Source organism: Eleutherodactylus coqui, chromosome 3 (genome assembly GCF_035609145.1).
Source record: "Eleutherodactylus coqui strain aEleCoq1 chromosome 3, aEleCoq1.hap1, whole genome shotgun sequence".
In the NCBI taxonomy this organism is placed as follows: Eukaryota; Metazoa; Chordata; class Amphibia; order Anura; family Eleutherodactylidae; genus Eleutherodactylus; species Eleutherodactylus coqui.
The window spans coordinates 185,896,333-185,919,981 of NC_089839.1; the positions used below are offsets into that span (position 1 = coordinate 185,896,333).

General features: G+C 42.9%; 1 protein-coding gene across 4 annotated transcripts in view; it reads right to left on the reverse strand.

Moving 5' to 3' along the window:
- The window catches only part of PRICKLE2 (prickle planar cell polarity protein 2), a 267,456-nt gene that overhangs the window by 9,774 nt on the left and 234,033 nt on the right, over positions 1-23,649 (reverse strand). For all 4 annotated transcript variants that reach the window (XM_066596642.1, XM_066596641.1, XM_066596644.1 and 1 more), the window contains 2 exons: positions 21,362-21,548; positions 9,301-10,131 (listed from right to left, as the gene is read on the reverse strand). In XM_066596642.1, coding sequence (XP_066452739.1) covers positions 9,301-10,131; positions 21,362-21,548 — 1,018 coding nt within the window. The remainder of the gene's footprint in view (positions 1-9,300; positions 10,132-21,361; positions 21,549-23,649) is intronic.

Genomic DNA, 23,649 nt, shown 5'->3' on the forward strand with positions numbered 1-23,649 from the left:
TATTGTTAGGAAACCTGCTAGCATAAAACAGACTGCCCCTAAACCTGTTCAAATATACTGCAGGACAGAACTGCTTATGGGGGTATATTCACACAGGGCGGATTTACTGCCAATTTTTCGTGCAAACCCTCTGCACGGAAGATCCGCGGCATTTACATTCACAGCAATGTTGATGAAATTTTTAAAATCTTGTCCTCACACTCGAAAAAAAATCAGCACAAAACCTGGGCAAAAAATTACATGCGGTGCGGAATTTTAATTCACCGCATGTCCATTTTAGAACTGAATATACTGTGCGGAATCTGCCTCTTCTGAAATCAGGGGGTTCATTCCACAGCAAAATCAGCATTAAAAACTGCGTCAAAATCCGCACTAAATTGTGTGGGTGTTGATGCAGACTTGCAGCTGCAGAACATCCGCTGCGTCCCGTGTGAACATGCCCTAAATGACAATTTAATGAAGTAGAGCTATTTTTGAACTCCTTCCCTCAGCTGTGACCATGTCCCATATCAAATAAGTGCCTTAGGATACTTTTACATGGGACGATTGTCAGGTGCTTAAGAGCCCAACAGCCATCCCAATGATTATCGCTTCTGTGCGTTCACATGGGAGCGAACCGCTCACTGAATGGAGGCGGAGTGCGCAGGAGATCTCTACCAGCCGCCCACCACCATTCAAAGTCAATAGGCAGTCGTTCAGAGATCAACCCAGTGACTCCCACAAGTGAGCAATTCTCATTTACTTGCTGTTGGGCCCTGTGTTTACAGGGGACAACAGTTGCCCGTAGTTGCTCTTTTGAGCGATTACTCGAGTGACTATCAACCCGTGTAAAAGTACCCTTATAGGGTTTTTTTGGTACTCCAATATTGATGACCTACCCTTGGTATAGATCATCAATATCTGCGCAATGAGGGTCCACCACTCAATACCCTGCCAATCAGCTGTTGGAAGAGACCTCAAGGCCCGAGCGAGTATCACAGTCTCTTCTCAGGCCACGATGTTACGCTCATTCATCACATGACCTGAGAACAGCTCAGTCCTGGTAAAGGGAATGAAAATGAGCTGCTATACCAGGCACTGCCATTATGAAATGTACGGTGCTGTGCCCGGTGTGCAGTGAAGAGGCCGTAGCATTTACCAGAGTGTCGTGACCTCTTCAAACAGCCGATTAATAGGAGTCCAAATTGGCGGACCCCCACCAATCTGGTATCCTAAGGATAGGTCAACAATATTGGAGTCCCGGAAAACCCTGTTATCGATGTTGGATATCTGGCACCAAAAAAAGCGGTTTTATGACAACTGGTAGTGCACAGTCTATCGATAGACCACAGGCTGCTATAAACAGCAACTTATTGTGAATTGGTGGGTAAATATGAAATTCTAAATACAATTTTGACAAGTTTGTGACCCTCCGAAATCTCTTCCCCCCTCCATAGTTGAATCGGACTCCCATTCCACCACTATGTAAGTCTTTAGAAAAGCTGTAAAAATGTGAAAGACGAGACGTCTCTCCATACTTGCCAAAGCCGAGCGCGGAGTTCATGAAGAACCTGTCAATTATGTAAATCACGCAGAACCCCGCCAGCCAAAATTGTCATTAACTGAACAATTACTGTACCTTAATTACAAACATAACAGTTTTAGGTAATTTAGTGCTGGTGTCTGCTTCCCAATCAGGATGTGGCTTGTTTGTTATTATCTGGGGACTCTATTTAACCGAGTCACAAATAAAGTATTACAGCAATCAACCGGAGATAATGCGCACATTTCTAATTAAATCAAAACAATTCGCATTTTAAATAATATTCATGATGTCATTTGGCTGTAATTTCAGGCATCAGTTTGAGTTAGCGCAGACAACGATGGGAGAACCTCATTGGTCAAAATATTATGTAGTCATATGAACGCCGTTTCCAAGCGCTCGGCTTTTGGGACCTACTAAAAACAATTTCACAGGCGCTTTTAAAATGGTTACAAAATGCAGACACAGCTGAAGCCGGTACAGAAGGCGAAGGACGGGATGAAAAGGGTTCAGCAAAATGTAATCACAGCATAAAACCAGAACCCTAAAAACCAGATTAAAATTTATTAGGATTTTGCTGTTGCACAAAACCGCGTGTTCTACGTCGTGATTTAATGAGAAACACATTTTTTTTGTTACATAATGAACGCTTTAAAGTTTCACATTTATTTTTTTCCTCTTTACTTTGTTTACTTGCTGCTTGGGCAAACATGGGGTCACATTCTCGAAAACTGCTCTAAAAAGTTTGTGTTGCCATAGCAACCAATGAGATTCCTACATTTTCTTCAGGGTCGGTGTGGGCATACTTCCTTTTTCCAATGCCAATGAATGATGTTAGAATTGAATTGTTGGATATTGACTCCTGGGGTCGCTACGTAATGGATTATTCCATCACTCATTTGCATAGTTTTTTCCCAGTGAGCATTGCATGGCCTACAAGATTTCATACACACTTGTGGTGCTCTCCACAAGGACAAACATTATGCCCTAAATGCACATTGATGGCCTCTCACCTAACCAAGCAGAATCTTATTGTGCACTCATAAGTGGCAAGAACCCTGAAGTACATAGATACTCTGGTTTGGCTTATATCCCTAGTCATGTAGCAAGCCCCGGATGATAGGGTAGCTACCTTCCAATAGGTGGTGCTGTCAAGGAATATTCCATTGTTCGTTGCATAGCTTTTTCCCAGGGAGCAGTGCATGGCCAATTACTCTTCTGGTGATCTCCACAAGGAGAAACAACAGATACATTTTGTCCAGATGCCTTACAGACCATCACTGGCTGTTGGTAACTTATCTACAATCTAAATTCTGGAATAAACTTTCAGTGTGTGCGTAGTATTGCCTATCTAAGACCTGTTCACAGATCACCCTTAGGCTGGGTTCACATGGGACGGAATCCCGGCGGAATTCTCGCGGAATGGCCGCACTGAAATTCTGTGGGAGAGCTGCAGCTTCAAAACGCATTTCACCGCGGCTTCTGGAGCGGTTTGGCCACCAGAATTCGGCTGCGGCTTTCTCTCCCTACAGAGAGGAGCGAGGCCGCAGTGGAAATAAATATTGACATGCCGCAGAATTGAATTCTGCGCCGCATGTCCATCTCCGCCTGGCTTTCCCGCAACAGATTGGCCGCCCTGTGTGGATGAGATTTTTGCTAAATCTTGTCCACATGGCTGGCTAATCCCATTATTAGGAGCAGCGGACGGAATTGCCACACAGAAATTCCGCAGCAATTTCATCCCGTGTGAACCCAGCCTTAGAATCACTGTATAAACCGAAGCCCAAATCAAGTTACTCAACTCTTCCACACAGAGCTAGCCAGCCATCCCTTAAAGGGGTTGTTCGGGACTTATCAGTGAGGGTCTGCCACTCAGGACCCCCTCTGATCAGCTGATTCCAAGGCCCTTTATCAGTGCAGATAGCTCATGGAGCTGATAGCACTGTCAACATTGCAGTGGTTTCGCTTGGTACAACAGGCACAGCTTGCATTAAATTCAATAGGTCTGCAATACCAAATTGGGCCCAACAAAACAGACAGAACTATCCGCACGTCTAAGGATAGGTAATCAAAAGGAAAAGTCCCAAAAGTCGTGGACAATCCCTTCAAAGAGGTTGTTCAGGGTTAGAAAAACATGGCTGCTTTCTTTCAAACACAGCACCACTCTTATCCATAGGGCTGTTTGTGGTATTGCAGCTCCGCTCCACTGAAGTGAATGGGAGATGAGCTGCAAGACCAGACACAACCCATTTAAGGCAGGGAATTTACTCCATACTAGGCACTATTGTGTCTACCAGATCTCAGGTCAGGGGCCAAATTGACTTAGAAGGTTCGTGTCCTAGGACTCTACAAATTAAAGTGAATTAGGCTTTTCTTAAGTTTTGGAAAACCCTTTCAATTTGCCTTATATAAGAAAGCTTGCTTTGTATCCCTCTATTCAGTAACCTGTCTACTCTGCATACCTGGCCATTACTAAAAAATGTTCTTGAGCAGCTAAGTGTTCTGTGTTCAGTCTTCAACCACTGAAGCAGTTAAGAGACATTTTATCTTGAACAATAAGAGTGATCTTTTTCTTCTCCCGTAACAGCGAGGAGCGCTGGGCACTCGCTGGAGTCATTATTCATTAGGTGAAAAGTTGGCATTAAACAGCGGCATTCCAAACTGGAAAATACAGCTCAACGAGAAAAATGCTCTACAGAAAAATAGAAAACCCTGCAATCTGCCTGTCGCTTCAGATTCACTTCTCAGCCATGGAAAGAAGGCAAATAATATGTTAACATTGCTATAGAATATGTTAACATTTTGGAAAAGGCCAAAGCTACTATACATGACTATTTGGGCAGTGCAGCATTACCCTGCAGGAGCTCTCCATAGGACCAGGTCATAGGGAGAGCAGATGAAGGAATTGCCCTAGGTTTTCATGGCTTCCTGTATTCCAAAAAATTGGAGGGGTCCCGACTTAAAAAATGACATGGGCCCTACCCAGTGTTTAGACTGGGGGCTTCCACTACATGCTGATCTGGCCCTAGCCGTTCATAGAATGACTGACAAGGTTTGTGAGCAAATGCAACTGTGTAGCGCATCCATAACCAGTGGCTCAGGAGCCACATGTGGCTCATAACCCTTTGCTGTATGGCTTGCCATAGGATTTTGATTATGGCCATAAGCACTGGAGACTGACATTATTCGTCATTTCCTAATCATTGAACAGTGCCAATTTGAGTGGAATAACCCCAGTGTCAAATTTTTGAGTTTAATGTGGCTCTCAACCAACACTCAAGGTGGCTCAGAAGGTACAAAAGGTTAAGGGCCTCCGGTGTAGGGTCAGCAATCAAAAGCTGCTATCAATGTTATCTCTTGCTTGATAGTATCGAAAAACGATCACACTGTGAGAACTGGAATTTGGGAAACATTACCCGAGATTACTGTTTGGCCATAGCCAATTTTCATAGACTTCTATGGGGAGAACAAAAAAATGACAACTGGAGCTCAGGCAAGTCCCAAAACTCCATATGAAAGACTGCAGATGTTTTATTGTCATTTTACATGCCCCATCATAGTGGCCTTCTACATTGTGACCTTTATTATTGCAGAACAGATAAGATTACATTATTATATTTATAATATATGTAGATAGAGGAGCATTTTTTTAAATTAATCCAACTGGAAACTTGTTATGTTTCGGGTGATCTAGTTAAAAATTTCATTGTGGAAAGACCCCTTTAATTATTAATATATAAGCAAAAATAAGTAAACTTCCATTAGGTGACAGATTGCTTATAAATAAATCGCACGTCTCTGAAGCCGCAGCATTCGCTAAGCCTGGACCGTAACTCCACGGACGTCAGAGCTAATTTTGAACGGAATAAATCAACTAAAAGATATTTGCGAGCCTGAAAATCACAATGCCACGATGTCATGAATATTCCTTGCACTAGAAAATCCCTCATTACTGATAATAATGAGTATAGCAGCTGCTATCCAAAATACAGTTTAGAAATAATAGGATCTGGCTCGCTCTAGACAAGATGAATAACTAACGCCTCACCAGTATATACCCGCACTAACAAAATCACCGAGGTAATGAAAAATACATACAACCACTTTGAAGCTGTGAGGAGGGAGTGTAACTTATTCAGGATCTCAACCCGGTGCTGAAATTGCTCCAGATTATCCATGCTGTAGCCTTGAAAATCCTTTTAAATACTCAAATGGTGGTCCTTTCAGCCTGCATTGTAGAGAAAAATGGTGCTCTCACCTCCTCAATTGCAAATGGGATAGTATAGTTGTAGGGCGATATCCCCCCCATTGTTTTTGTTTGTCCTCGCTGGTTATTTTTATTTGTTTCCTGAATATGACCTCTGTGCCTTTAACAGGGGGATGTGTGGGGCCCCTGGGGGTGGGATCTTCCTGTGAGAGGGTTCTGGAAACGGTAAGATTCGGTCACGTCCTGTTCACCGCTCTATGTTTCATATCTGGGCAATCATAGGCCACTTCTCAACTATATCCATGTCCTACTAGCTGCTGTACCCACTTTCATCCATGCCTGCCTGGCCCACTGGACTCTACATCTCTGCCGAAAAGGTGCCACATGAGTCAGAATTCTCAACCTTGTTCAAGTAAATCTTGTGGAAAGCCCCATAACACCTAAATCTCCACCAAAACCACTCTTTACCAATGCACCAAAACTCCCTAGGCTCTAGAACTTTCTTTGTCTATCAGTCAGTGGCCACCAGTAGAAGCTGAGAGGTCTCCATTTGAGTAAAATCAAATGTTGGAAATTAATGTTCTTCTTGGTTTTAAGGTCAAAGATTCCCATTTGTACTGAATCGTTTTGCACAAACCTATAGATCAATCTGACAAGCCCTTCCTACTTTACAACAGGGTATTGGTTTATCCAATCCTCTTTGACCTAAAAGGTTCCCTATAAAGGCTATGTATACATTTGCATTTTTTTTTAATCAATGTGTTTTCAGAAATGAAGACTTTTTTTCAATTGGTTTTCATTTTAAAAAATTCTGATTTCTTGATTTCTATGTTTGTATTGTTTTCCAAGGTACTGAAGACTGGAGGACTGAAATCAAGTCAAAATAAAGTGACACCTTCTAGTGCCTCCCCCCGGTTTTGAATGTGCATTTACTGTATTTCCACTGAGCTATTACATAGGGCTGTATGACAGTTCTGTGGGATGATGGAGGAGATCAGGAGGAGAGAGAGCAGAGAAAGCTACTATTACAGAGGGCTCATAACAGTGTCAGGAGATGGTGGAGGAGATCAGAATAGAGAGCAGACACACCTAGCATTACAGAGGGCTGTAATTCGTTCCGGGTGAATTCTCTGCTCTTATCAGAACTGAAAAGGAACTTGACCAGCAGCTACTCAGACAGAGAATGAGAGAGAGAAGAGATAGCTGTGTAGTATAGAGAGTGGGTGTGGTTATGCTACACAGCCTCTGAAAGTGGAGAAGAGCTGAGCTTGTGTGCATTCATGCTGATCAATGCTGGAAATGCCCGGCTCCTTCCCCCCAAATTGGAAATCTGAATGTACCAGAGTCTGCAAACAAAGTAAAATTCTATGCAGAAAAAAACCCAAAACAGATAATCGCATAATTTTTTTCTGCAGGGACTTAGTAAAACATTTATTGATTTTTCATGTACAAAAGGTCTCTATAGATTTTAAAGAAGCTGTGAAAGATTCAAGAAAGATGACTGCTTACTTCCAGAAGTTCAGCCCCATTCACTCTTATGTAGCTGAGCTGCAATACCAGAAACAAATCATGGACTAGTATGGCGTTGTTTCTGGAAGAAAGCTGCCCTTTTTTTCTAATTCTGTACGGCTTCTCTAAGATTGCAACGCGGACAAAAAACTAACTGGTTATTCAGCACCAATGTTCTTTTACACAACCCAACAATTGACAATGATGTCTACATGATATTACCCTTTTACACCATCCCTGCATAGACTATACACATGTACCTTCTGCAAAAAAAAAAGTTTCATATAATAAGTTTCCGTCATTTATATAGGGTTCTGCTTAAATTTAGAACTGAAATTAAGTCCATGCTTTCTGCTGAACATTTATGGTTCCATTAAAAATGATCCTGTCTTATAAATACGTATTATTTTCCTCTTCCAGTGACTCATTAGGAGCACATATGTAGGTTCATGATTACTAATTGCTTTATTAAACCATCTCATATTTCATTGTTTTATATATTGAGGAAGACTAATTATTTTTGCTTGGTGATTTTAACTTCTTTGCAGATGACTGAATGCTAGAAATGAAAGGAGGTAAAATAAATAGTTGAAGGATCTGAGATATACAGTACTTGGCCCGTTTCTTAGAGAGGTGACCTTACACCTCTTGCCTGTAACAGATGTACAGTGCTTTGCTCAGACATTTCTTCCCCTGGAGTTGTTATCCCCTATGAAGTTAGATAGGGCCAAGTCACACTAGGACAATAGTTCAAACAAGTTGAAGATCAAATACGCCCAATTGAGACATTTTCACACAGGAAGCAAGTCCTGATCAGGTTTCTTCATTGTTCTACCTACCACAGCTTTGGATGCTCGGATTCGCAACAACACAACCTTAGATTATTGCATGTGCTTGATGTCCTACGTGCATTTTCGGCAGCGAAATGACCTCCAAAGTGGCAAAAAGACCCAAGAGCCAGGACTGCAGTGAAATGCATTATGTGACTCCTTCCCAACTCTGTCAAATGAGTGAGATGCTCACACCCATAGTTGGGGGGGCGGGGGAATACATGATAATTGTAAGCTCCTGACCGGCATTTTGTAACATTGTTTATGGTGAGCAACTTAACCCTCTAGCGGTGACCTATTTAACCCTCTAGCAGTGACCTATTTAACCCTCTAGCGGTGACCTATTTAACCCTCTAGCGGTGACCTATTTAACCCTCTAGCGGTGACCTATTTAAATGAACTGAAGAAAGACAGTAACAAAGTAATATTGTTTTGCATCACAATCCATTGCTTTACTATTAGGTGGTATCTCTTGGCATTATGGCAACAATGCTAAGGCCAAGCACTTCACGCTATACGCCATGTACCGTACAACCTAACAACACCCAACAACTGAGCCACTAATGCTTTAAGGACTTGACCATTTACAAAACAACTTATAAGGGAATTTTGAACTAATATTGGGGAGCGTGGGGTGTCCCTCATGCAGGAACCTCATCTGTTAGCGGGAACAGAGAATGGAAGAACATCTTTAGCTCAGGAGGACCCAGCAGGTCATTGATTTCAATTGGCACTGTGTTTGCTGTCATGGTGGTGCTGCAGGAGATCTGAGCACTTGCTGATCCTCCAGGGATGACCACTAATTGGTCCCAGCAGATGTACACCCTATCATCAGCGTATCTTTAGGGGAACCTTGTTAAAAAAAGGGATTAGACAGCCTAATAAAAAACTGCCTCTCGTCTAGCCATCCAAGTAATGTTTAAAGAGTCCCTTTAAAAAAAGTTATCAAAAAAGTATTGACTGCACACAATCAGTGGAGTGTGCATCATGCAAATTGTTGTCGGTAACAGCAAAAAAAATCAATGAGATAGCTGTTTTTTTTTAAAATCCCGTCATTTAAACTTTCAATGCATTTGTTATCTGTAATTTTGTAGAGACAAGTGCAAATTATGATCCCAGTCGAGAGGAAAAATATGTCACACTTTCGTCAATGCAGCCGAACACCGTTATTACTAGCTACTACTGTATTTTTATTTTTTTTTTACCATTGCTTTACAAAATCAAGTTCTTACCTGTTGCATTGGACAGAGCAAGAGACTCCATGGAACCTCGTGGAGTTTGTTCTGTCGGGGTTAACCCTTCAGTGAATTTAAGTGCATTGATTGGATGTCTTGTTCGACACTGCTGTGCATTCATGGTTTTGCTTTCTGGAACTCTTAGACTTGACCTGGCCTCATTGAAACTGTGACTAGATGCATCACTAAAGCTCTCTTGTTGTCTTAGTCTACCTGGGTAGTACTCTTTGCCTTCCTGAGAGAAGCTCTCGCTGTGACCCATCATTGATAAACTTCTTTTTTGGTTACTGAAATGCTTCGCCCACATGTCTGGCTGGGCACCTGTCCCTTGTCCAGGACTGTAAGAAGTCCTTATGTTACACTGACTGAGAAGTTGGAGAGGACTCTGAGACTGGCTTCTCTCCATCTTGTTATTATAGTGATAGAGTTCATCTCTGCTTCTCCATAGCTGGTCTCGATTCAAACTTGGGTTTTGACTCGATACACTTAGCAAATCCATCTGCAAAGAGAGAGGATCAATGTCGGTGGAAAGTCTATTAGAAGCTACATGTAATGGATTCATGTTGCTGTCTTCAAGCTTGGCTTTATTCTTGCCGATCTTTGCGCTGCGTCGGGATTCCTTTGCCCTGGCATTCTGGAATGCAGAATCGGAGGAATCAGAGCCGGTAGGATCTTCACCCACACTGCACGCTCTGGAGCAGAATATCTGCCCTTGCTTGGGCAAGAAAGGACGTCCCAACAGTGACTTTTTACAGTGGGCGCAACAAAAACAGTTCTCTGTTGCATGCCAATGTTGGCCATCATAGGTCATCTGTCCCTGGTCAATACCTGTAACAGAAAAATAAGGATTAATGAAGCACAAGCATGGATTGCAAATGTTGTAATTTACACATAATCAGGCATATTTATGAAGTTTTGTACTCCAGCTTTCTGGCATACAAAAGTGGCAATTTTGACGCATGCCTCAAACAGTGAGGAGGACTTAGCTTTAGGAGGAGTGGCCATAAACATGCCTTATATTATAGCAGAAACCTACTTCGGCTCTGAAAAGGTGTGGGCTTCCATTTGTTGCATGGAGGTGCCGCCAGATGAGTCAAATGCATTACAGTGGTTGTCCAGTTGTAAACTATTGATTGTCTATTCTTAGGATAGGTCATTAATAGTAGATTAGCAAGGGTCTGCTGCATGGGACCCTTACCAAAATGTTGTATTTGGGCTGGTGTGTTAGTACAATTCTCACTGCCGTGGCCAGTCTTGATTTGGCAGGCATTGAGGTGAATGGGAACTCTACCTGCAATACCAATCCTGGGCACTGCAGTGGGAATGGAGCTCTCTGCTTCTTGCAGAAATCAGCTCAGTACATGAGCAAAGTGACCTAACAAAAAGCCAATCAGTGGGGATCCCAGGTGGCATACACCCACCAATCTACATTTGATGACCTATCCTAGGTCATCTTGGGCCTCTTAATACATGTCTCTTTTAGCAAGGTGCTAAATTTGTTTTAGTAGAACTGCGCTGGTCCAGGAGTTATTTGGAATATGAACAGTTAAACACAGGTAACAATATGTCCTCTCAATGAAGCTTTAATAGGTTCTGCTTTAGAATTCACTGTATTGAGTTACATTTTATTTTCTACACTTTAGAAGCTTTGGTTAAAAACTTTAAATTGTGAGTATGCATGAAAATATCAGCAATTCTTCACCAGTTTGAAACACCTTTCCAAAAGAGACCATAGTGACAACCCCTTTCAAAATGTAGCAGCCTCAATGGTCAGCGGATAAACATCAACTCCGGCTCTGCTCCCTTCAGCAAGTGGCTGCCAGTCAAGAATTTCCTTTGCCACTGGGGAAATGTAGTATAAATGGCAGCCATTCAGATGAATGGTCATCCATGTAATACAAGTAGGGCTCGAGTCCAACAGAACAGGAATCACTCCTACAGAGTAGCTCTCTGTTCTGGCTCATAAAGGAAGGTCCCAAGCCATGGACCCTCTAACGACATATGGACAAGGGTTGTCCTCAGGAGATAACCTCTTTAAGATTCTGTACCTCTTTCAGCACATTTCAAGACTGGGAAACTAATTTTTGAAGCTATCAAATTCTTTGCAAAAGTCTATTTTTTAGAAAAAGAAACCTACTTTTTGGGAAAAGTCTGGTTCTATGCCCTTAAATGGCCTCGAAAACATGCATATATCTTTTTTCTCATTAGCTGATAAAGTTATCAACTCTATAAATACTTTTATATAAAAAAGAGCATGTGACAAAAGCATTAATATTACATAGATTGTGCTGGCTAACACTGTACTAGCCCATTTCTGTTCTACACTGAAGCCCGGCTTTATAGATCTTACATATTTTTATAATTAGGCATATGTCGGTGGCTTTTCTGCTCACTTTAACGACATAAAGCTACGCAGAAATGACAATTTTTGTAAAAAGATCCTAATGAATACAAATAAAAAGGGAGGCAGCACAGACAGGAAACTTAAGAGAAGGAACATACTGGAGCCCAGGCGTAAAATGACCTTTGCTTTCTCAAAGCGAGATAATGATCGTGTCTCCTGTTTTACTTATTTATACAAGAAAACAAAAGAACAATTGAGGAATTCTGGGCAGAATCTTTTCTCCAGGTGCATTGGGTTAAAATAGTTTAGCCTTGATAGGCGGGTTCCATGGAATCCATGGAATCTAATTGAAAATTGACAGAATCAGAGACCGTCTTGAGATATTACAAAATATTACAAAACAACCCCCACCCCACTTACAAGTGGCAGCCACATGCCCTAGAGATACAATGTCTGACACCATTTTCGCACTAATAAAGAAAAGCAAGGGCAGGATGTAAAGGATACTTCCAAAAACACAGATGGGAAAGTGTTTTTCAAAGGAAAAGTCAACAAAAGACCATGCTGTGAAAATGACTTGAGCAATTACTGTTTAGCAGGAGAGACCTGAGATCAAAGGACATTTATTGAACTTGCATGGAGTAGAGAGAAGGCAAGCTGGGTGGGCCAAACATCCATATTTATCCCTTGTATTTATCTGAAAAACCTGATCTGCCTCCATTGCCTCCTAGGACCAAAACAAGTATACAAAACCTGACATTAACAACCATCTGTTTACGCAATCACTTCTGCATGTTGTATTGATGGGTTGTCTTTGAAGTACTTGGCCATCCATATTGAGGTGCTCATCGACAGTTTTGTTAAACAATTGATCGAAGGACTCGTTACTTGAACTGTCAAAAACTGCAACGATCTGTGCTGCACAAATTAAGCCTTCCACTGTACAAAATATGTTATGTCTATGACCAGCATAAGAGGAGTTATCCCTGATCCTGATATCTGAAAACCAGAACAACTCTATTAATAAAAAAAAGAAAAGTGGCCAAAAAAAAACAAAACACATGAAATTGCACAAAATTAGCAAATGATTTTTTTGATCAACTGTCATCTATATGATATGTTTGTGTCCACTGATTGGAGTGCCCACTTTTTGGAGGTAGCTATCCTAGAAGTGAATGTTACAAGGTAGCTGGCTCAAATAGGTAGTACTAGAGAGATACATTTCTTTTTTCCTTGAGGAGAGCTAATTTGCATGCCTTTTTGCCCTTAATGAGCATTGCCTGGCCTATGATGCTCCCTATGTTAATTTGGCAATCTCCAAAGAATAAGAAGTAACATATACTAGCAACAGATACAAAAACTGAACTGCCAAATTCCCAAATGCACCTACAGTATGTTTATTAAAAGGTGATCCAATGAAGATGGTAAAGACAGGAGAAGGGCAAGTTCATCTGGATATTTACACCACAATATACTTGCATGATCAACACCCTAGGTTCTCAACCTACATTACGTGCCTCCTGGGGGATACACCCTGTATCTCCAGAGGGTACTTCTTCTCTCATCGTGCAGCATACTTTTGATGAAATGTATTCGAGAGGAGTATACTTAGCTTAAGAACGTTGAGAAACACCAATTTACAACGGCGGTAGGTGCAGACCATGTCAAAGGTTCCTACCTGGCATTAAATGGGTATTCCGGGACTTTCATCCCTTATGCTATTGATGACCTACCCTCAGGATCAGTCATCAATAGTTGATTGGCGACGGTCTGCTGCTCTGAACCCCCGGCGATCAGCTGATCTCAGACTCTACACTTATTGCATTGGAGCCGGATGTCGACAGCTCTATCTGCATTGCAGTCAGAGCCGAAAGTGTAACAGAAAAGAAGTCAATGGGAGAGATGCCTTCTATTATGCTTCTGACTGCAATGAATATGGAGCTGTCAACATCCAGCTTGGCTGCCAGGAGTACAGGGACTGAGATCAGCTGATTGCCAGGGGTCCTGAATGGGGGATATCAACTATTGAGTCAAAGTCCCAGAATACCCCTTTAACAGTAATGAGGGTCCATCAGTAATGGCTCTAGTGCTGTAAAGTGACAACTGCTATGGGGACTCATATACCATAGGTGTCACAGATGTAAATGGGTAAGGAAAAGATCTTTGTGAAGAGATCTACTGATTTGATTGAATACTAGCAGTTCATTATAGCCCTGAGCTGTAATCATACAAAAAATTGAGGGACATTTTTTTTTAAATTTCCACAAATGCTGCCCATATAAAGAGATGATAATTGCATGTATATATAACTACGTACTCTGCTAAAAATGTCAGAAAATGACTAATGTACCCTCCCATCTCTTTTCTGCAGGATGAGGACATGGATGAGTATCACAGTGGGCTGCGGTTAATGCTATACTGTTAGCACACACAGAAATATACTGCATATCCTCGTTTTAATCCCTAAATTGATATGCCAGGCAGTTTATCAGATCCCGGGGATAGGAGCCGCATGTGATCTGCTCATGAGCTTATTTTAAGCATTAAGGAATGGAGGAGTAAGAAGAACGATTAGAACATTGGATGCCCCGGGAAGTCGAACATTGACTGGTAAATCTGTACTTGTCAACCTGATGTATTCCGAGGCTCCCTGAGATTACAGGGTTTTATATAGCTTGAGTGGTTTTTCTTACCAGCAATGTGGTTCCAATTCTGAGAGCTGAACTTTCAGCACTAGATGAATGCACCGCAACAAAAGAACATATATTGTTTATAAACAGGATGCATGTCACTTTAGGTTAGGGTACTTTTACACATAACGATAATCGGTCGCCCGAATAAATGAGCCAACCATGTCCCAGTTTGCTCATCCACTCGGGCGGTCAGTCTGAACACAAATAAAAATCGACTCTACGATTGGTGTGCAAACCGAATCATTAGTGAATGAGCCAATGATGATTTTCGTAATTTTGCTTCCCGTCCCGCTCCGCCCCCATGCTGGCAGCGCTATGAGCAATGCCAACGATACTCGCTCCTGTGCTTTCAGCACTGTTTGCCCAACAGCTCATCCCGTGTTAAGGTGCATTTCGACACAAAGATGATCTTTGAGCGATCATTTTGCATAATCTACTAATTGTACTAATGCCTATTAGTACCAATTAGTAGCAAGTGAGTCGCTGGGAGATGAATTTATTCAGAGGACCATCCGCTGTTCTCTGAATAAATTCTCTTTGTTCTGCTGGCAGGGCTGACAGCTGAGAACAGCTGAGACAATGCAATCAGCTGTTATCAGCGGTCCCTGGGCAGTGCACAGCTAATTAGCTACTTAAGGGGTTATTACTGTGTAAATGAAGGCGGAGCTACTGCTGATAGCTCGGAGAACAACAGTAGGGCTGGCTGCCAGCTGCTTTGTTCTCTGAGCTATCAGCTGGTATCTTGCTGAAAGCTCCAGCGGGACACCAGCTGAAAGAATACTATCAGCCATATCCCACTGAGAACTCAGTGTGCGGCGCTGATAAGAGTCTTCACCAACTTTTAGCTTGCTATAAAAGTCAGCAATGAACAAATAGTGCACAAAAAGTGCCCGATGGCCGCGCGTTTAGACACAGCAATTATCACTCAAAAGATGGCTTTTGAGCGAATTTTGAGCAATAATCGTTGTGTATAAATGGGCCTTTAAAAACGATGCAATTATATATACGCTAATTTGCAAAAATACTAGAACCCACAGCCTGTTGACCTTTGTAGGATTGGGTTAAATGACTAAACAATTTAAACTCATGACTCTGATCCATAAAGCTCTCCACAGTGCTGCACCACCCTGTACTCGCTCCCTCATCTCCGTCCAGCCCCCCTACCTATGCTCTGCATTCTGCCAATGATTTTAGACTATAAGCGTCCTTTCAACAATTCACGGCCCGATGGAAGCGAACACTTATCTCCAAGCATGTTGTTTGCATTAGTTTGACATGGACCAAGAATCACTGTTTTGGGGACGAACATTATTCGCTAGTATGATCATTAGTCCCTATAGGCCGGCTGTACATCACTCTGTCCATAAGGGAGATTTGCAGTCGATCAGTGAGCATTTTTATGCTCACTAAAAATCAACGATCAGCATTCGCTCGATCGACGGATCATTGATCATTGGCCCTTTTTTAGGAACACCGCCACTCATTTCCATGGGCAATATCGGGCATTGTATCTCAAGTAAGTGGAGCTAAGGGTCCTTTTTTCACATCAGCCAAATTATTGGCCCGATGTGAAGAGCGCCGATCAACAGGCAAGTGCAGCGCCTTTCCCTTTCTTTATGAGGATGAATGGTCATACTGGCAATCATTCTTCCCCGTAGGCTGGCTGTACATCTCCCTGTTCATGCGGTTAGCGAGTATTTTTATGCTTGCTGAAAGTCACCCATCAGCTGAGCGGGCCTTCATTTGTCGGCTGCTCATTGGTCCTTTCACACGGTCCAATTGTCAAGTAATTAAACGTTCAGAGGATTACTCATGCCTGATAGCTGAGCCGTGTAAAAGGACTTTTAGTTGCAAACACAGACACGACGTTTCGATGAGAGTTGCAATTTTCTGAAGGAAAGCAGCCACGTTTTTCTAATTTCATACGACCCCTTTAATTTATGTGCTTCCTACCCGTATTAATATCCTGAACTTCTACTTAAGGATTCCCCAGGGGTACATGATATCTGCGGAGCATCTAGGACCGGCTGCCTGGATATGGATGGTGTAAGAGCTGCATAGTGTAATAACAGCCCTTAATATGCAGACCGTGCCGCAACATATATCCAATATTATCCCCCGTCTGGATGACGCACTACAGGCACTATGTTAAAAAGCAGCCAGTGACCGTGAAAGGGAAAATATGATTAGAATCTAATGCAGAACAAATGAGGCTATAGATTAGGGACCTGCGTGCCGCGGCTCCGGCATATACGAGATGTCTCTTTAAGATGCATTGTTACTGTAGCAACCACCACATCACGCTGTATTTATAGCAGCCGGGATCTGCAGAGAGCTAATGTATTCAGTACAACACAATAATTCCCCCTTGGCAACAAGGTAACTGCGAAACGCTGTCAGTACTAATGACGGGCGGTAGTAACTGCTGACACGATGGCCATAGAACGCCATTATCGCTGGCCCTCCCCCACCATGTGTCACCGGCTCTCACAAGGGATTTCGGCTGTTACATGACAAGTCCTCCTGATATCCTGGAAGTTAATATAGCACATTTATTAGGGCAGGTTTCCAGTTCCTATTAGCCGCTGGGACATTTTATACAATTACATCGTTCTGGCTTGTTTCTCCGACTCCCCGTTAAAAATTACGTCTCTGATCGTATCTTCCGATGTGTATATAATGTTACGTATACTACTGTATAATCGCTGCGAGAAGGCAAATGGCTTCGCAATAACAGAGGGGATAATAAAGATAACATTACATATAAATTTGGCTGCATTTTTTTTTTTTACCATTTTAAGTCAATGGAAATATTTCCCATTTTTATTATTTCCATAGACCTCCCACATTCACAGGCATTTGCCGTGACTCATATTGGAAAGCCAATTAACTGCACTGCAAAGAGCTAAACTCCTACAGTTCCCGGCACTCAGCATTACCCTATCTGGAGGATGCATATTGCAGTAGCGTTCATTCTGGGCTTCCTTATGCATGAATATAATGCGAGAACTGCAGTAAAGACTGACACAGACAGGTGAATGGATACAATTTAGCTCTTTAGAACCTATGAGATATTTATGGAATATGCTATGCATAGGCTATAAACATGCCTGTACAGAATGCATGGTTAACCCTTTTCTTTCCTACTGTAAAGCTATAAATGCATTAATACTGAAGAGAAGACTTAATAATATATGAAAATACGATTATGCTGTATTAATCGCAGATTTGGTTGTATCCCCTCATACTATACGGTATGCCCCATCCCCCTCTACAACCATTTACCATAGGACAATATATCCTTCTCATGTATTATGCATTCACTAACCACTTGCTGGTAATGAGAGATACTTGAAGGATCATTATACCAAGATGAGCAGCCGGGGTGTGGGAGGCGACAGTCCGCATCCACTGCGGGTCACAGGATTGTCACGTAAAGCACTTTTTCTATCATTTCCAATAATTTTGGCGTCTAGGAAAGTGGATCATGTGACAGAGTCTTGTGTCTATTTCCTAGCAAATTATTAAACCTGTCTCGTAGAGTTCTTGGCTCTCACGTCTAGGCCCGCTTCACACGGATGTATTTGCGCGCACATTTCCGTTCGCAAAAAATAAAGAACATTCTGTATTTTTCTGCGTGTTTGCGCACCAAAGGTCCCCACAGAAGTCAATGGGGGAAGTGCAAATGTGCGCACAATACGCAAGAAGATGCATGAAACACTGCGTAATCCTGCAGGAAGAAGAACAAATCCGGAACTCATTAGCCATTTCAATTGGTGCATCTTTATTTGCCGCACAAATGAACATGCATTGCGGGGCAAAAAGTACAGTAAAATACGCCGATGTGCACGCAGAAAAACAGTTCATTCCGCAAATATTCTCCCTTCAAAGGAAAAAGGGTTTTGGAAGGGGTACTGCAAGTGACAGAGGGACACAAAATGGCAAAGGCAGTAAATCTATAAGGGGCCGCAGTATCAGGTGGGAGCTCTATGGGGAGCACAGATGGAAAAAAATATGTAGGAGCTGTGTTAAGATATATGGATTTACTGCAATTTTGCAAAAACAGTACCTCATGGGTGTGGTTTAGTGATAGTTGCAGCAATAAGCCATACTGTAACCTAGGGTTGTCACCCGGCTGGTAATCCGCCGGCCCAGCCGGTAATTTTCTCTAAAGGCCAGTGCCAGTATTTATTATTTTACCAGCCATATTAATGGACAGTAAAAAACAATTACCTGATGTAAGTAAGGCTGTGCAGCAACCCTGTCATTGAGTGCTGTGCTAACACTGCGAAGCCGCAGTTGGGATAGGATGCCGCTACAGCTCACAGAAGATCCTGACGCTTGATAACAGAGTTTCTGCTCAGCCAAATATTTGGGGTTGAGAGGGCACCAAGAGCAGGCACTATTATCACTGAGGCCACTGAGAGGGGCACTATTACTATTGGAGCCACTGAGAAGGGGCACTATTACTATTGGAGCCACTGAGAAGGGGCACTATTACTATTGGAGTTACTGAGAAGGGGCACTATTACTATTGGAGTTACTGAGAAGGGGCACTATTAAAGCCACTGAGAAGGGGAACTTTTACTATTGGAGTTACTGAGAAAGGGCACTATTGGAGCCACTGAGAAGGGGCACTACTACTATTGGAGCCACTGAGAAGGGGCACTACTACTATTGGAGCCACTGAGAAGGGGCACTATTACTATTGGAGCCACTGAGAAGGGCCACTACTACTATTGGAGTTACTGAGAAGGGGCACTACTACTATTGGAGTTACTGAGAAGGGGCACTATTGGAGCCACTGAGAAGGGGCACTTTTACTATTGGAGTTACGGTATCTGGAATAATGGAAGGAAATACATCGTTGTGATAAGCGCCCCTAACCACACCCCCAAAGCATGCTCCCTTTTACCTTGACTGTCATTTTTTGGAGAAAAAGGTGGCAACACTATTGTGTCTGTAAGGTCTAAATATGGCACATGGCAAGGGTGGCATAGAAGGTGGTAAGAGTCCTGTGAGGGAAAAGAAGGCCAGTAAGTGGCTATGGTTCTTTGTGGGAAGGGGAGGAATGGAAAGGCCAAGGGACAAAAAAAGTTTTTAAGCCTTTTTGTTGGCGGGATAGAAGATGATAGAAATACTGTTGGGGAGAGCAGACAAGAGGAAAGAGGGTGACTGTGCGCTGTAAAAGGGAAGCACACTCATCCTACCCAACTGCTGTCTGCTCTGCTGATGCTCTGCAGGTGATTGTATTTGCAGCAGCAGGGCAGGCCCTCCAGACTCCCGCCTATGCAGCTGGCAATGCTGACAGTTCCCCCCACTCACACATCACGTCACTATGAGGAGAAGAAGGTAATGCTGCAGCAGGCAGCATCTAACTACATACTGCCATGCTATGCAGTTCCTGAAGTGGGAAGGGAGCCAAAAGATTTAGGCTCATGTCCTATAACTGCTACATGGTCTGCCTCCATTGGAGATACACCACTGCTGCTCCTGCACCCTGAAGCCTGGTTTAGACACAACGATTGACGCTCAAAAGATGGATTTTGAGCAACTTTTGAGTGATAACCATTGTGTGCCTTTATAGCGCAAGGTGATCGCTCAAGCGTTGAGCGATCACCTTGCGCTCTGCGCGGGGTATGCAGAAGACAAGCAGGGCCGCTTGTCTTCTGCATCCAGCTGTTCTCTGCTCGGAGCGCCCGGCTGTTATACCAGCTGAGTGCTCTGAGCGGAGGATGTAGAAGGCAAGTGGGGCCGCTTGTCTTCTGCATCCAGCTGTTCTCTGCTCGGACCGCCGTATTCTTCATACCCTGGCTATTCACAGAGCGCTCAGCTGGTATACAGCTGTGCGCTCCGTGTGGAGTATGAAGAACACAGCTGGACTTCTCTCTTCTTCATAGCCCGCCTGTCATCAGGAAGCGGGATACAGCTGAAACAATAGTATCAGCGGTATCCCGCTGTGAATTCCTGATAAGGCTTATCTTTGTCTTTAAGCGACTGCTTAACAAAAACTGCACGATGTCAGTGCAGTTACATACAACAATTATCGCTCAAAAGATAGCTTTTGAGCGAATTTTGAGTGATAATCATTGTCTAAATGGGCCTTAAGCAGAGAAAGTAAACCTGCAGATAGAGATAAGCAGCGGTAGAGGAGGGGACACGTGAAATGCTGCATATTGAAAAAAATGAAGTATATGTTTTTATTTTTCCTTTAATGGTGGCACTCTGGCAAAACTAATAGGGTTACTCTTAGTAGTGATAATAATTGGAGTACTCTAATTGGCAATATTAATTCAGGCTTTCTGGTTGAAGCCGTTATTGGGGGATTTCTGGTTGGCACTAGTAGTCAGGGCACTCCGTCTGGTATTATGCATGAGTCACTCTTTCTAGAACTATGAAATGGGTTTACAGGACATTTACTATTAGGGTAGGTCATCAATAGTGGAACAGCCGGGTTCCGCTGCTCAGGATCCCTGCTGGTCAGCTGATCCTCTGGCCCGCTGTCAGTGTAAGGGCGCAGGATGTCTGCATCGGTGGTCAGAGCCGGAAGTGTAAAAGACAGCTTTGCTACTATAGAAATCATTGGGACCAATGCCTTCCATTATATTTCTGGCTCTTCAATGCAGTCAGACATGTTAGGCTAAATTCACATCAGTGCTAAGTATTCCATTATGGGAGCAGGAAAGCAAAATCCCCTGGATTAACGCATCTGTCTCATAATGGAGACGAATGGTGCCAAATGTGCCCTATTTGACTTTAATGGGGTCCGTTCAGTTCCCACACCTGTTCGGTGTTTTTACTGGACGAGAAAGTGCATGCAGGAATATCCTGTCCGGTATTTCATGCCGGATGGGTGCTGAAGGCTCTAAACCGCACCTCTGATGCAGATGTGATATCTATCTATCTATCTATCTATCTATCTATCTATCTATCTATCTATCTATGTAAAAGTAAGAACAAAGGAAAGCAGATTTTTATTGCAAACATTTTAACAGAAGTCGTAAGCCCAAGTGACTCTTACCTATGTGCTGTGCACAGGTGTCACAATACTCGGCATATAGGGATTCAAAACAGTTACAGCAGTACGGACGTCCTTCCTTCATGATGTATCTCTGACCGCCAAGCACGGTTTCACATTCAAAGCAACAAAAGTGCTTCATATGCCAGTGTCTTCCCTCCGCTTCTGTACATTCATCTGCAAAAATAATCTAAAACAGGACCAACAATCAGAATCTGAAGGGACAAGAAACTTGAAACTCGGTTAGTTGTGTTATCAGTTCCTTACATCTCCCCATAACATTAGCAGTTATGTTGTGGCTGCTGTAGTTTACAGCTCTCATAAAAACATCACTTTATGGTTCATTCTCTGACGCATTTCACTTTAGGGAGAAACCACAATCCACAAATAAGTCATCAGCACATGCCCCAAGGGCGCTACTTAATCCTGCCTTATCCTATCAAGGGATGGCTTATGGGGCAGGTCTTGCTGAGTTGTAATATACGGAGGTGAGATAAGACAACAAGCTATGTCTCACCATCTCACCAGGGCAGATAGAAACTGAAGATTTTCCCAGAACATCTGTATAGACGCTCACCCCTGGGCATTTGTATACAATGCAAGCCCATCAACAACACCTCCGATCAATACTGACGTAGTGTTACCGGCTGCAGGGAATAGCAAAGGCTTTCAATAAAGAGAGATGCAGTTTTTTCTGATGATATGAGTTATTATGTGAGATGTGCTAGAACATACTTGACTGACACTAAAAGCTGCACAACTTTCAGAGGATCTCCACTATATAAAAGTCTAAGTCGGCCTTCTCTATCGAAGTCCTTTAAAATTACTTTGCAATTTTTTTGTTCTATTTTTGGGGAAATCTGAGTGATGCCGTAATGAAAATCTGTAAAATTACATCCCTCGCATTAGGACTCCTGAGAAAAATGTATGAAACCCTTATGGGAGCTGTAATTGCGGCCATTAACTGTTTCCCAAGAGGGAAAACGTATAGGGTTTTTAAAGGAACACTCTAGGTGAAACTGATACATTGTGTTACATCCAATGTAGGGTGGGGGGGGGGGGGGCATATAGGTATTCTAAAAAAACAAACAAACAAACAAACAACTAACTAGAAAAGTCATGCTCCGCCCCTCATTCTGCACTAGGTAGTTTGGGATTTAGTGTTCCTTTAAGAACTTGACAGAGGAGACTAACTCATGGATTTGTATATACAGGTCATCCCCCCCCCTTAATTTTTAAAGGGTAATACATAGAGGTTGTCCACTTTGGTCACGTCCCCTATTATGACATATCAATGGAGAGGGGGAGACGAATCATGGCACACCATCCTATTAGAGAGCTGCTGCAAAGAGATTCTCTTTACTGCATATACGTTCCTTGAATACAATGCATTACATTTCCTGGGTGAGAACAGCTGATTTTGGGGTTGCCCAAACAGTAGGACACTCAGTCACCAGTTTTCCACTAGGGAAATTCAGCATGGACCTTTTTCTTTGCACTGACATCATCTGTATGAGAAGAGCCAAAATCAGCGGGTTTTGACTGCCCAATTCCTAAATATATTAGATAGCTCTTGATTGACAATTCTCTACCCCAACCTCCCCTGCACATGTACCCTTGGTCAAGCATGCATGTGTTTTTTTATATGTAGCAGGGACAGAAAGCTGGAGCAACTTCTCTCTTGAGAACAAAAGGATCGGGAAATTGAAATCCAACTGCTCGATCTTTACAGTATCTTCCCCAACATCTGCCAATGGGGGGGGGGGGGGGGGGGGGGCGCCATAAGCATTAGATGTTCAGATGGTCCCACCGAAATTGGCGGGCTTAGCCAATCTACATGTAACGTGTATGTCCACCCTTAAGACCCTTTTACAAAACAAACATCATGTTGATTTGCATCCTTGACTGCCGTTCACACCGGCAAGGGGCTGCAGGTAGCGGGATGCAAGATCGGTAGCATGGTTGTTCGTCCCCATACTTAGCAGCACAACTCAGCCAACATTTTTATACAGATGTGAAACATACCGTCATCTGACAAAATACTAATTGCTTGTTCATTGGGTGATCACTGACATATTCAGATGAGGCGATGATCGGGCAAATGTCCCGTGCAAAAGGGCCTTTACTCACAGGGTACATTTACATGGGAAGAGTGTAGGGCGGTTGAGCGTCCGACTGTTGCCACAATGACCATTGCTCCTGTGCTTTCACACCAGAGCGATGATCGCCCACTGAGTGAAGGCAGAGAGCGCTGGAGATCTCCTCTAGCTGTGCGCCTCCATTCAGAAGAA